General features: G+C 42.8%; 1 protein-coding gene across 2 annotated transcripts in view; it reads left to right on the plus strand.

Annotated features, from left to right (window-relative positions):
• The window catches only part of PTPN14 (protein tyrosine phosphatase non-receptor type 14), a 176,354-nt gene that overhangs the window by 147,336 nt on the left and 13,536 nt on the right, over positions 1 to 15,482 (plus strand). For both annotated transcript variants that reach the window (XM_087439116.1, XM_004424908.3), the window contains exons 14-17: positions 4,382 to 4,525; positions 5,673 to 5,891; positions 8,982 to 9,110; positions 11,809 to 12,043. In XM_087439116.1, the coding sequence (XP_087295242.1) occupies positions 4,382 to 4,525; positions 5,673 to 5,891; positions 8,982 to 9,110; positions 11,809 to 12,043 (727 nt within the window). The remainder of the gene's footprint in view (positions 1 to 4,381; positions 4,526 to 5,672; positions 5,892 to 8,981; positions 9,111 to 11,808; positions 12,044 to 15,482) is intronic.

Here is a 15,482-nt window from a genome sequence, read left to right on the forward strand (position 1 = left end):
GGCACTGACGAATGCGCGAGGCTCAGTCAGGGAGTGTGTTGGGGATTTAAAGAATCCCTTGCCATTTAAGCAGGTAGTAGTTTATTTCACAAAACTTCTGTTTTTTGCCCCTTCACATAAATCGTCCATTCTCATTCATGGTTTCCAATAGGGGTACTTGGTACAAAGTGCTGTCATGGGGTCAGGATATGACGGGTTGGTGGGTGTTGAGATCCGTGTCTTGGCCAGCATTTTGCTGTTTATTCAGAGTCAAACTAGCTATTGTGTGAGCTGCTAGGAGCTCGCCTTCCTCCACCTCGTGGTATTTTATTTTCAGGGGAAAGCATTTTTTTCCCAATTAGATACTAAAAGAGCAACATCCCATCAGAGCACAGCTCTCTGTGTGGATCTTGATGTCAGGATGGCTCACCGATATAGACTGGAGCATGATGTGTCAGATTTATTCTCAAATTTTCTTTCAATAGATGCTTAACACAAATCCAAGAAAATTACAGTAAACTCGGAAGTTTACCATTGAGCTTCAACTCCCCATTAAGCTTATTCTGTCAAGAATTCACACACATGGATGTGAATACACTCATACACGTACATACACATGCACACACTTATAACATTTGAAGATGCCTAGGATTAGACATAAGTAACCCTTCTTCAGAACAGGTACCATCTGGAGGTCTGGCTGTGTTGTCAGAGCAAGACTGTGCAGGTAATAGGAGCACACGTAGAACAACAAAGTGAATTATCTCCTTAAACTAAGGAGAAAATTGCGAGGTTGTAATTGCTACCTTAAAAAATATTTCAGAACACCAATGCTGTTTCTCCTGGAAATTTTCACTCCCTTAAAAAATAAAAAACCATTTCATTTTAACTAATCAAACCCAGATTGACTTCTCTTCTGCATGTACCTCATCTGTACCTTAAGGGAACCAGGGCTTATTTTAGGAACTCTAGAACAGTGGTAACTTACAGTTAGCTTTCATGGAGTTCATTCGACTCCCTGCATGTATGAGTCTCCCTGATTCTCCAGTGGGAATCCACCTGAAAAGAACAGTGAAGGGCCAAAGTTTTGAGGAAGCCGAGTTGCTGGGTTCAGGAATCGAATCCTTAGCAACTTTACTGCTTTAGACAAACCCTAAGAACAGCCCCACCATTCTGGCCATCAGTACAGTCGTGCTAAGAATTTGGTACAGGCATAACTTTTTCCACTTTTTGCAAACCTAGAGGGAAATTGTGAAAGATGTGCCTGTGCCTCTGGCAAATAAAACCTTTTGGCTGGGGGATGGAATGAAAGGCGGGGGTGGGTGCCTTGGGGGAGAGCTTTCCCAGCTTGGAAAAAGTAATTCATTGGTAGAAAGAGATTTTCACCACTTCTTGGCCCCAGGCGCCTTTAACATAACTCGGCATCAAGAACCCATCAGTCTCAGCGTTCAGCTTTGCTATTTCCCCTGCCGACTTGATATTTATTGCTGCCTGCATGGTCCCGTGGCCTTATTTTGGTCATATTCATCCTCTTCTCTTGTTAATCTGTGTTATACAAAACCCTGTAGCCAAACTCATGGCACTGGTTTCCTGCATAGAGCTTCTTGCGATATCATAAACGAGCAAGGGGTTTTCTGCTGTTTCTCCCATCTGCTCTCCCATCCCATCCACACAGATAATAGTGAGTAGCCGATTTTACTCCTTAAATGCAGTTCAGAAACATCATTACCCCATCCCTACTGCATTTTCCTTGTTGATTTCTTTCCAAATCCTACATACTCTGGAGCTCAAGGACTGCCACCCTTTGCTGGGTCCCGACCTTAGGGTAGGATGAGGAGGTTCTTCAGTGAGCCAGGCAAGATGGTGACAGTGCCAGGGGCACTGAAGCTTGGGATGGTTCTCCATCTCTCTCTCTTTTTTTTTTGTGAGGAAGATCGGCCCTGAGCTAACATCTGCCAATCCTCTTTTTTTTGCTGAGAAAGACTGGCCCTGGGCTAACATCCATGCCCATCTTCCTCCACTTTACGTGGGACGCCGCCACAGCATGGCTTGCCAAGCAGTGCATTGGTGCGCGCCCGGGATCCGAACCGGCGAATCCCGGGCCGCCGCAGCAGAGCACACCGCTTAACCACTTGCACCACCGGGCCGGCCCCTCCATCTCTTTTTTAATGAGGAAACTTACCCCACATCTCAGACGCTTCTCTGCCCTCCCCACCTTGGGCGGCTTTTGCCTGGCTTGCTAGGAATGGATGGGGAGAGAAGGCAGTCTGGCCTTTCTAGGAGAAAAAAACAATGAGAAGCTTTAACCCAGTGGGAACTGGAGGGGGGCAAGTATGGTGAGAATTTGCCCCGTGGGCAACTCTCCATAATTCTGGGGCTGCTTGTCTATTTGATGGATGAATCAGGCTGGCTGTCTCGATGGCTCCTCCTTCTGGTTCCTACTGCTGATTGAAGACATTTCCCTGCTTGTAGCCCCCTAACTCCAAGTCAGGTGCAGGGAAGAGAAAAGGACAAATCAGATCTTCGAGTTATTTATTTTTTATCCCTGATAATAAGTTGGTAAGGTAAGTGCGAAGGAGCTAAGAGAAATAGTTTACCACTAGGGTTTCAGTTTTCACTAGGTAAGTAGTAATCCTTTCCTGAGAAAGACAAGTTAGCTACTTTTTGCCTTAGGCCTAGTTAGGGTCGCCAGATGGTGCAGGTGGGAAGGAAGCAGAGAGACTGGCAGGAGGACCTCAGGACCATTTTCCCATAATTATTGCTTTCTCAAAACTTTGTGGAGGAGTGAAACAGATTCTCAACTCAAAGAGGTGAAGGGAAAAAAAAATTCTCCCTCACAAAAACAAACTAATAAGCAAACAAAAGCCCAAAAATTTAAATCCAAAATCTTCAAAATCTGCCTGAGATTGAGAAACCAGGGTCATTCTTCAGACTATTATACCTTTTGGCTGAAAATTCAATACTTTTCTCATTTTCCCACAGTTAATTCTCCTCTGAGATGCTCCTTTCGTTTGTCTGATGGGTCGGCTCTATCAGTGGGTGAAGCTTCCTCTTAGCAGCATCACTCACAAAGGCCAGGGCTCCGTTCTGACTGTAGCTGGCATTGAAATCACGAGGGGACTCATATAGGAGTGTGACACCACCCCCTCCACCCACAATTAGAGTAGTCTGCTAACCCCTTGTCATCTCTCAGCACCATGGCTCCATCAAAACACCTCCCTAGGGAGTAAATTTATAAATGATAGACTAAGAAAAAAATCCCTAACAGCTGGAAAAGAAACCAGAGATAAGATGACCCCTTCATCTGTGGCAGCCAAAGGAATCCGCAAATTGGTTTCACTTCAGTTTGGATCAAAATCTTAAACTCTCTAAAAACTCATCTGTTTGTGTGCTTTGTGAAGTCCCTCTGTTCTTCTGTCTTCTAAGACAAAATTATTTTTAGGAAATGCTCTTATTGGCTTGCCGTAGTGAGTAAAAGGAGATGTTTTTCATACCTCAGTGAGTTTGGAGGACGTGAGGAAGTGCAGCGGTAGACCTAACAGCCAGGGCCCTGACGGATCCAATTTCAGTGTCGGTGCAGGTGAGGCTAGAGAGGAAATCAAAAAGCCACAGAAAAGGGCCAGGTTAGCCTCAAGCCTTTCCCTGAGTGGTCTGCTCAGCCCCCAAATCCATATTTTCCCATAGCTTAGTCACATCTCATGATGTCCCACCATAATCGTTGGGAGCCATGATGTCCATTCCTTTGGGCCCTCCGGATGAAGCATGAAAGGGGACGCCTAGTGGGTCATTGCAGATGGCCCCAGACTTGAGTGTTAGTAAGTTTGCTAAACCACCTAAGCCCTCATTGTGGGGATGGTATCCCAGGGACCAGAGAGTCAATATAAGATTGATATCCGTGGTCTCAGCCCCTCAGAATGGAAACTTGGGAAGGTTTTTCTCCACAATTTATGTATGTGGATCTCTTAACAATGCAACAAACAGTTTTTATATGTTGTTTACTGTTTAATCTGTATAAAAGGTCCATCATTGTGATTGGATTAGATTGTTCATGAAACTGTTTCTCTTTTCCTTGTCCTGTCTTATTTCAGCCCTTTTTTTCCTAACGTGTCTTTCTTGTACACTGTTTTTTGTGAGTCCCATAGCAGGGTGTATTTGTATGGAGTCTGCTCTAATTTGTTTCTTCATTCATTCATCCATTTTTAAATAAAAGCTGGAGACTCCTGTAGGGTCCGGCTTCCTCAGGCACATGAGAGAAATGGAAAGGCTCTGTTTGAATTTGCTCTACGAATGGTGGTTGTCGGCATTCCTTTGCTGGGGAGTTACAGATTTGGGGAGATTAAAACACATTCCAGCATTCTACTGGTATTATAAACAATGAGAACATGCCTTTTCTTGCCACAAGAATCTAGAGAAGCAGAAGATGGCAGGCCTGGAGGCGCAGAAGAGGCCACTGATGTTGGCAGCACTGAATGGACTCTCAGTTGCTCGGGTCTCAGGGCGGGAAGAGAGTCAAGTTGATGCCACCCGAGTTCCCATGGACGAGAGGGTAAGCACTGGGCTTGTCAAACATGTGATTCATTCCCCGTGGTCTTAGGATTCCAAAGCTCTCTCCTTGCCTAAACATGCCAGCACTAAGCTTTGTGATGAATTAATTTTTCAATTTGAAATTAGCAAGACCTGGTCTGTGTTGTATTAAATCTGTCCTTTCCAACATCTTGTGTTTCTTTGTCAAGTTGGTGCAGTGATGCCTGAAAGAGACCAGCCCCTAACATGCTGTGTGGCCTTGGTCAAGTCACTCAATTCCTTTGGGCCTGTTTCTTTCTTTGGCAAATGAGGATGTTAAGCAATTGCTGTAGCTCTCCATTTCTATGACTTTTGTGAACAATTATTCTTTATCAGGGAGTGATTATTTTACCCAAGCATTTATAGAATTCTTTTAAAATGCTGTTCTCTTATTTGAACATAAAATGTGGCTGATTTATAATTGTTGGGATAATGCATTGCAAGAACTTTGGTTTTGAAAAGCAAAGAGAAGTCACTTGGTAGTGTTTTAGAGGTGAAGAAAGGTGCTCCTTTAGTTCCTGAAATTGCTGCCAGGTTAAGGAACAGGTCGTGTAAATTTAATAGGGTGCTAATAATATTAGGGTTTCAGATTTCTGCCAGTATATATGAAGTATTAGAATGGGTTTAGAGTCAGAAGGGGCTTTAGAGGGATCATTTAATCTAATTAATACCATGTAATTGTAATTAGTAGTTTGGCCATGGGAAAAATAAAAGGGGGAGGGGTCCTAATCCTCAGAACGAGAGACCTGTGGACCAGTTTCATCTTAACATTTAGCTCAGTAAAAAGAGCTAAGTGGAGAAAAGGATGTTTGGACAAGTAAGATTAACAATCTCCTGTCACTAGGACTTTAAACAGAGGTATTAATAACAAAAATACTGATTTTGAATTTCAACTCTTGCCTGGTCTTATAGATTTGTTCTGTTTAAGGTATGAGTGGGAAGGAAATTGGTTATTGGACAAGAGAAATTAGCAGTGTGGTTAACAATGAGACCACATACTCAAACTTTAGTTGTACATCTTGAAACTGTTTATTAACACCATCACTGTAAATATTTAAAGAAATCTGGTTGTTTTGTTGGAGTTTTCGGATAAGGTAATTCAGAGAACTGAAGATTAGTTTCTGTTGCAGTTCAGAACCCTGAAGAAGAAGCTAGAAGAGGGAATGGTGTTCACAGAATATGAGCAAATTCCAAAGAAAAAGGCAAATGGCATCTTCAGCACAGCGGCTCTGCCAGAAAATGCTGAACGCAGCCGAATCCGGGAAGTTGTCCCCTATGAGGAGAATCGAGTAGAGCTGATACCGACCAAAGAAAATAACACAGGTTACATTAATGCCTCCCATATCAAGGTAAGAAGGGGAGCGTCTTGGGAAGGTTTGTGAAGATTGCTGGGTTAAAGGTAAAAATGCAGGGAGAAAAAAATGTCCAGGCTGCAACTGTGCCTCTTGGCCTGTTCCCAGACCCTGAGGGAGTGTTTTTGTTAGTCAACTGGAAGGGCATGCCTACCACTGCAGAGAGAAGGAAGCCTGGCGGCTTCTGGGAAAGCCTCAGTTCAGGTCAGCTATTTCTGAAGCTGGCTCATTACAGAGGCTTTAACTTTTTCTTTTCTCTGTGGGTCATAACGCTCCCTGAAACTCACAGGAAAAGCTGAGGATTGTCCTTTTCGGTTTGTAATTAGCAGATGATGGAGACTGGAAATCACAGGCATTGGATTTCTGCCACTGAAGTTTTTATGATGATCAAGAGCAAAGAAACTTATCAATTCTCCCTTGTAGTACTACAGGTTATACATTTTACAGCTGCAGTCCCAAATTTGCATGATATTTAGAGGAGTTGGACTGCTTTAAACGTAAACCACACAAAGGTGTGGTTGATACTGAACCTTGCAAGATTTGCTACATAATTCGATGTATTAGTGTCATTAAATTTTTGTTTATATTTCAAATACTTCCAACTTTCATATCTCAGTATTTCATAGTCTTTAGAATTAGTCAGCTTTGCTTGACACTAGCTAGAATTTAGAGTTATGTGTACATACAGTTAAATGTTTCCTAAATAGCTTACCTTCCTCAGTGTCCCTAATAACAGAGCATACTTGTTTAGAATGTCACCGTTTGCTCTGAACTCTGAAGTAAGTGATCAATAGCCTTAGAAACCTGTTTCTGGCTTTGTCCAGAGTTATTTTCTTTCTTCATTGGACTTTTTAACTCTAGAAGAATTATTGGTAGGTTCCTTTGAGCCTCTAAAATATAGCTAGATGTCTGGTGCATGTATCAGTTAAAACAGTTTCGATACAGAATGTGAAAAGTATACCTTGGGGGCCGGCCCCGTGGCTTAGCGGTGAAGTGGGCGCGCTCCAGTGCTGGCAGCCCAGGTTCGGATCCCGGGCACGCACCGACACACCGCTTCTCCAGCCATGCTGAGGTGGCGTCCCACATACAGCAACTAGAAGGATGTGCAACTATGACATGCAACTGTCTACTGGGGCTTTGGGGGGGAAAAGAAAAAAAGGAGGAAGATTGGCAATAGATGTTGGCTCAGAGCCGGTCTTCCTCAGCGAAAAAAAGAGGAGGATTAGCATGGATGTTAGCTCAGGGCTGATATTCCTCACAAAAAAAAAAGTACACCTTGGTTGGGTATAGTGTTTTGGTACACAGAGCATAGATAAACATATATCGTTAAGTATCAGAAAGTACTGTCAAAAGAAATATGAAAGAGCAACTATGACAGATGCTATTGTGTATTTGACTCTTATTTTTGAGAGTGAGAACTAAAAAAAGAATAAACGAACCTCAGGAAACTCTTAAGTAAACTGACAGTGGTGAGTTTCGTGGGCTTAGTTTTAGATTGTGAAACAATGACCAAAATAATGAACTCAAGCAAAGATGCAGATCACTCAGCTGCTTCTTGGTAGAATGTCTATGAAAATCTTACACGGCTGTATTACACTGTCTTCTTCTTTTGGCCAAATATTTTCCACCATTTTCCATCTGCTCCCTGGAAAAAGCTGTCACTCTGCATCAACTGTGCCCCTGGGGTATTGTTAACAGAAGAATTACTTCCTCAGTATTCTCCGAGGCCCACATGTCATCTTGTGGATCCGGGTTAGACATGGGTGCATTTAATAGACCCATAGAGCTTGCAAGAACTTGTCCTTGTGTTTTTGGAATAGAGTTGTATATTTTCCAGCGTTTTCTCCCTGGGTTCCAAGCAGCCATTAACACAGAACAGAGATTTATTTGCTCCAGAGGTGGAATCACATCTGTGAAATCTACCTCAGTAGCATTGGTTGTCATGTTTTTAATGCAGTTTTTAATACCCTCCTGTCAATACTTGGAATATGCTGAAAGGCCTCAGGCAACAGCAAACTCTGGAAGTATTTATGGTTCCTATATGTTGGGTGCCAGAGAGGCTAATGTTTAAAATCACGATTCCGCAGATAAACCAAACTCCTAGCCAGCCAGCAAATGTATGAATGTTATCTCCCACCAGTACTTGGAAAATGGATTTTGCTTGCCAGCTTTGACCTAAACATGTCTTGTGTAATGAAACAATAACTGACATTGTTTTCGTTTGAATCAAGTCAGTATATCGTTTCATAAAATAAATGAGGGGAAAAAGTTTCAAACAATGATCACTTCATTGCTCCTAGAACTATCTAGAGGTCTGCGCTGGTGGATGTGGAAGGGGACCTGACTTTGCAATATCAAGCACAGGAATGGAAGGGAACACAGAAAGAATCCCTCCAAAGGCTACCATTTCACCCTGGTAGCATGATCTTTAATACTTTGAGCACAACTTCTTATTTCTGAGTCTCTGCCACTGATGTTTATAGCTGCAGGATTATCCTCCCAAGATTACCCTGAGCTGCATGGGGTAATCATTTTATCATCCAAAATCATCTCATGACTCCAAAGTTCGGTTGGACACTGTGGTGCTGCACAAAGGAAAGATAATGATAAAATAGCACGTCTTGTTGACTTAAGTGCATTCATAACACCTCTCCCATACGTGGCACCACAGAATAGCGGGTACGACGGAGGTTTATGACACACTTCACATCAGGTCAGCGATAGAAAGACATTGCTGCCAAAGGGATGTTATTCCAAAGTAGACTTTTTTTTATTGTTTAAAAGGTTTTATTGTTTTATGTATATATGCATATGTTTTTAATATGCGCTGGTTTGCACATAATTACTATGGATTGCAGACAAAAAAGATTAGGTGTATTTTAATAGGCTTCAGTGGCAAAAAGTGTTTTCATGTAAGAATGTGTCACGAGCCATCTTGATCTCAGGGTTTTTGATAATGGCACTAACCCATTTGGCCCCCCCAAAAAATATCCAAGGTTTTCAGGTGGATACTAATGGACCCATGGTCAGCAGGTAATTCTGTCCTGGATTTGAGGTTCATTCACCGATGTTTTCCTTGGTTTCCAGGTCGTGGTTGGTGGGGCAGAATGGCACTACATAGCCACTCAGGGGCCCCTGCCACACACTTGCCATGACTTCTGGCAGATGGTGTGGGAGCAGGGAGCGAATGTGATCGCCATGGTCACCGCAGAAGAGGTAAGGAGAATGGCAGTGCAGCCATCTGCTCCCGGGAGAGGGGTGACCAGAAGACGGGCTTCACGTTAGTGACTTCCCCGCCCCATCCTCCTTCCTACAGCTCCGTTTCTCTGCAAATCCTTTTCTCTTTGGCATGCATCTGTTTTCTCTTCTTACTTCCACATAGATTCGTTTTGTTTTCCAAAGACAATTTCTTGTTGCATCCCATTGTCATCCAGCTTTTAACTCTTTTCCTTGAATTGACATGAACTAAAATCAAACAAACAAACGAACCAAACTTCAGTTCAGCCAGCTCACTTGCGTGTGCCAAACAAAGCAATAATCTTTCCACTGGAGTCTGAGAACCTCGGGCTGCCCTGGGTAAATCAGCATGTATTCCCAACCCTGGGCATGGCCAGCTCCAAATGCCATCATGCTTATCAGCTGAAGAGAGACCAGAAGCTGTTGTTCCTGTAGAGGTCTCTATTCTTTAGGGAGAGAAAAAAAATCTTTTTCTTCCTTTGCCAAGTCAAACATAGTTTTTCTTTTGTAACAAGAGAACTCTACGTGGAGTTATAAAAACTGGCACACACCACCGCTCAATCTAGCAGTTCTCTTAGAGCTTGCCGTCTTGGGGCAAGAAGTTTTGTGTTTCTTCTCTTGTCACATTTTCAATTTTTTATTTTAACTACTTCCTTTTGTTCCTTTCATTAAATTTTAACTTATGTTTTGAAGTCATTGAAGGGACTAGCTTCATCTGTTTTTTACTAATATCCATGATATTGCATATCTCTTTCCTAACAGTTTCAAAAGGATAGGGAACAGAGAGAACTGGAAAAAAAAAGTCCTATTCCTTTCATTGTCACTCTAGCAGTTGCTTTCCAGAATAGCCCATTAGAAGATGGTGGTGGAAGGACTTCAAGCTCTTTAAAGCCAGTTGTACTGCTCTAGGCTGACCTACTGTTTGACCTTCCCACAAAGAGTAAATTCTCCTTAAAATCTCTAGAATAGTTTTATCACCTTTTCAAATCGCATCACTGTAAGGGATTCATTCAACTTAATACAGTGTACTAGCTGTGCTACCCTCAGGGGCATGGTGGTAAACAAGACAGGCATGGTCCCTGTCCCCAGGGAGCTCACATCCTAGTGGGAGGGACAGTAAAAAGGAAAGAAATAAAATACGCTCAGATAGTGCTAAGTGCCCTGGAGAAAATGGGACCAGGTAATGGGGTCAAGGGTGACTGAGGGGGGCTACTTTAGATTAGATGGGCGGTCAAGGGCCCTCTGAGGAGGTTGCATTTGAGCTGAAACCTGACTTACAAGAAGGGGCCAGCCTTGTGAACACCAAGTCGAGTGATCTGTGAGGCAGCCAGAGGCTTAGGTCACTTGAAATTTGTAATTGATTTAGACTCTCAGCAGTAATATAAGTTAAAGGCCTCGGATGAACCTACTTTCACAGGATTGGTAAATAAAAGAGGCAGGTGTGCTTCACACGTAGGAAGACTCAGTTCAACCCAATGAGTCAGAGCAAGACTGTTTGTATCACCCAAAGGTGTGTTGCTTTGTAAGTGGGCTAGCCGTCAGGGCCCCTCACTAAAGACCACATCCCCCCAGTGCTCGCTGTTCACTCCCACAGCTGTGTGCTCAGGATTTCTCTTCTGTGTCCACCCACTTCCTGCCCTGGGTCCCCTTCTAAGTCACCACCTCATCCACCCCCACTCCAGTGATGTCAAAACTGTGCAAAACTTAAAAATAGACCCCAGGGGCCGGCCCGGTGGTGCAAGTGGTTAAGTGCGCGCATTCTGCTGCGGCGGCCTAGGGTTCACCGATTCGGATCCCAGGTGTACACCGACGCACTGCTTGTCAAGCCATGCTGTGGCGGCGTCCCATATAAAGTAGAGGAAGATGGGCATGGATGTTAGCTCAGGGCCAATCTTCCTCAGCAAAAAAAAAAAACAAAACAGGAGGATTCACATCAGATGTTAGCTCAGGCTGATCTTCCTCACAAAAAAAAAAAATAGACTCCATTTTGTAAATGGTTGAGAATGCATATCCTCATGAAAGATTATAAAACCAAGGGAGAAAGAAAGGTGGTGTAACCCGTTCTCTGTTTCAGCTGTGGCTCAGGCTGAAAAAATATGTGATTGACACTAGATGATAGAGACCGTGTCAGTAGTCAGTGTGGTCTAACAGAAAGAGCCTTGGGCTGAACATCAGAAATGAGAAGCATGGCCTAGAATGGTTACTAGAATCTGTCACTCCCCTGCTTAAGGTCACGCCATCACCTTTGGATGGCTCTCCACTGTCCACAGAGTGAAACCCAAACTCCCTACCGTGGATGGCGAGGCCTTTCTGACCCCCTCTCTACCACCCTCCCCAACACCCTCCAGACTGCAGCCACACTGAAGACCTTTCTGTTTCTTGAGCACACCCAGCTGGTTCCTGCCTCTGGAATTTGCACTGGCTCTTTTCTCTAATGTTCAACTGCAGCTCAGTTATGAAATCTTTTAAATTTTCCATTGATGTAACTACTGTTGTAAATCTTATTATCAGTCTTAGCTGAAATTTATATGATCTACTCTGTGATAGACACTGCACAGTGCTACTGAGTTAGTGACTTAGAAACTATTAGCATCTTCCTCTGTCTCCAGATTTCAAGATTAAGAGGATAAGAGCTCCCCCTGACTTATTTCCAATTTTCCTTTTGTATGTGATTCAGGAAGGCGGACGAACCAAGAGCCACCGATACTGGCCCAAACTGGGTTCCAAGCACAGCTCAGCCACCTATGGCAAGTTCAAGGTCACCACGAAGTTCCGAACAGATTCTGGTTGCTATGCAACCACAGGCTTGAAGGTCAAGCACCTTTTGTCTGGGCAGGAAAGGACGGTGTGGCATTTGCAGTATACTGACTGGCCAGATCATGGCTGCCCAGAGGATGTCCAAGGATTTTTGTGTAAGTTTTTTCTTCCCAGTTGAGGTTTTACCACCTGCATCAATGGTCTTATCAGTTGGAGGTGAAATGGAAAGAAAGGATGCTTTTTCTTAAGTGGCAAAAGTTTTATAACATTGAAGTATATGTCCCTTCATATAGTATATGTAGAACAGAGAAAACTAATACATGTCATTTATCATATTCTCTTTACCTTTTATGCAAATAAGCTAAAACTGTGGTAAACTAATTGGTTCTACCTTGATTTAGACCTTTATCTACTCGTTAATAAATAACTATTCTGATACATGCTACATGTCTGAACCTTGAAAACATTATGCTAAGTAAAATAAATCAGACACAAAAGGGCCACTATTGTGTGATTCCACTTATATGAGGTACCCAGAATAGGCAACTTCATAGAGATAGAAAGTAGAATAGAGGTTATCAGGGACTGGGAGGAAGGGGAATAAGAAGTTATTGTTTGATGGGTACAAAGTTTCTGTTTGGGATGGTGAAGAAGTTCTAGAAATGAATAGTGGTGATGGCTGCACAGCATTGTGAGTATACTTAATGCCACATAATTCTACACTTAAAAATGATTAAAATGGTAAATTTTGTTATGTATATTTTTACCACAGTCAAAAAACCACAGAGCAATAAAGTAAAAAAAACACTGATTTTTTACATCTCGTGGAAGTTTGCATCTCCCAAGCCCTGTATTTCCCTACAGCAGTAAATCTCAATCAGTACTTTCTCAGACCTATGATTAAGATGCTGAGAATTATTGAAGTGAGCTTGTAGTTTTTGAAACTGTCATTTTTGGATTCATTAATTTATGTATATTTTTTCAGGATGTGGTTATCTTAGAAACTAATTCACCTAGATTATATGCAGTATTTTATTTGAAAAGTCAAAAACTGGGTGTGTGCCCACTTTGTGCCAGGCACTGGATCGGGCTGTTAGAATGCAGAGATGAAACAGTGTTTGTTTTATTTTATTGATTTTTTTTAATGAGGAAGACCAGCCCTGAGCTAATATCCAATGCCAATCCTCCTCTTTTTGCTGAGGAAGACTGGCCCTGGGCTAACATCCGTGCCCATCTTCCTCTACTTTATATGGGACGCTGCCACAGCATGGCTTAACAAGCGGTGCGTCGGTGTGCGCCCAGGATCCAGACCGGCGAGCTTTGTGCCACCGCAGCAGAGCGCGCGCACTTAACCGCTTGCGCCACCGGGCTGGCCCGGAAACAGTCTTTGTTTTAGAGGCACTCGCGGTCTCAGGAGAAGGGCAGGCCCGTCACTGCAGTCCAGGGGTGAGATCTGACAGTGTTGTCTGCTCTTCAGTGGTGGCTGCAGCACTCTCCCTTCCTCTCCACGTGTTTGCATAAATGTCCTGCACTTGTGGAGAAGGCTCATTCTGTCCTTACCCAGCTTGGAAGGAGGCCCTAGGGCTCTCTGCAGATTTGTTATACCTGCTGTGTTGTTACTCTCCAGCTGGCAAAAGACCTGTGACCACCACAAAGGGACCATCATCTGGATGTTGGATAATGTCAAAACCTTGATTTAATTTTGATATGCATTTGGGGGAGGTGGGGGCAGGGAGGAGAATAGAGAGAGGCTAGGTTTTCAAGTACCTAAAAGTACCATTTCACAAGTTCCAATTTCCCATTAGAGTGATGATGGTACTTGAGGAGTTGAACACTGAAAATAAGAAATAGAAAGATGATTGGAATCAGAGGATCTAGAGCAAGATTTAGAGAGGGTTAGTGATGTGCTGAGGTCAAACAGTTGTCTGTAGCTCAAAATATTAATAAGGAGAGCAGTGATCTTTGCAGAACTTTCTTTCCTCATAACAGTGTTCTTTTTATTCCTTTCTGGTAATCTTTTGCTATGTAATTGATTTATTAGAATTTTCTCCAAGATGCAGAAAATGGAAACAATAAAGGTAGATCAGTTTGATGACTGCCTAGCAGCTCTGATAAAAGATTGAGTTTATAAGGTGGTTAAAATTATAGTCACATCTTTTAAATCAGAACCGATTTAAGGAATCTAAATTACTGAAAAATATAGAGAATGTTTTTAAGCAGTATAAATTTATTAATTTATGTTTCTGTGAAACTCAGGACAAGTGTGCTGACAGGGTCTTAGCTATGTTGGCTCTCTAGATTTTTAAGAATTTAAAACGGTTTTTGCCCATGTTTATATTAGATTACCCAGATGCAGAGGACCTACGCCAAGTTGTCTTCCAGCCTCCAGGTGTCTTCCCTGAGTTACAGCTTAAGGAACTGTATTAATATGATGGCTAAAGAAGGCATCCATTTAAATCCACTCTCTCTGTGTTTTATGAAACTCCATTTGATGGTGGCATCTGCTTTATTGATCAATATTCCATTTACTACTCTTCTTAAGTTTAGCACAAGAAAAACCTTATCTCTTGTATGTGAACATTGCCTTTTGTCAGGCAGAGAATGCTCAGTCGCCTTCTGTCTTTTCCTCCTTGTAGACAAATTGTGAAGAGAATTCCATGCACAGTATTTAGCTCTTGTTGGTACCCAATGGCTGCTACTCTCTCTAGTCGCCTCAGATTGTCTTCCCTCTTCTTCGTTTTGGTCTGTCTCATTTTCCATTACTGGTGGTGGTGGTGGTGGTAGTGGTAATAAAGTAGAGTTTTTTTGTAAACTACTTTAGATGACTTTGTAATTAATAAGGTTATAAAGGAAAATAGGAGTTCTTATTAATTGTATGTAAACAGATATACCTTTAAATTACTAAAATGGTTTGAACTCACTTTTTTCCCCCTTCAGGAATTTGAGCGTTTCCCCTAGTCTTGTTTTTACGGTGCTGCATTAGGATGAGGTTTTCTGAGTATCAGCAACCTTCAAATCTGTTTCTCCCCTGAGCTAGCTACTACTGAATGTCAATTACTAGTTGACTTTTTCTGGTTCTTGGTCTGTTTGAGGATTACATTTATATACTTTTCCTTTTTTCATGATCATGAAAAAAGAAGTCATTAAGGCTTGTATTGCTGTAATTTTTCATTTGTGCCCGATTGGAGTACTGCACAGACCCCGCGCGGCCCTGCTGAGCTAGGCAGATGTTGGAAGGGATGGGGGAGGTCGCATGACCCCTCCACCCCACACACATTGCCTCCAGAAAGCGGGGTAGGGGGCTGGGAGGGCTCATCTTGAGCTACTCACATAACTACATGGAATCCAAGCTGAAAAGCAGGCCCCCCAAGTCTATTTTTAAATCTAAAACTGAAGTCAAGCCTCAGTTGACATTCACTCATTCAGTGAGGGGAAGAAAGAAGGGGCAGATGGATGCTCTTCCCACCAGAAATTGGCTCTGACAGGCGGTCGTTTCAAGGGGACCTAGCTGGTGTTCTGATCCCAGTCTGTTAATAGTACGAATTGCTGTAAGTAATGTCGAGAATCATCTGCTTGGGGGACTTTGGGATTTGC

The sequence above is a fragment of the Ceratotherium simum genome, chromosome 2, assembly GCF_057802395.1.
Source record: "Ceratotherium simum simum isolate JZ-2026a chromosome 2, ASM5780239v1, whole genome shotgun sequence".
Classification (NCBI taxonomy): domain Eukaryota; kingdom Metazoa; phylum Chordata; class Mammalia; order Perissodactyla; family Rhinocerotidae; genus Ceratotherium; species Ceratotherium simum.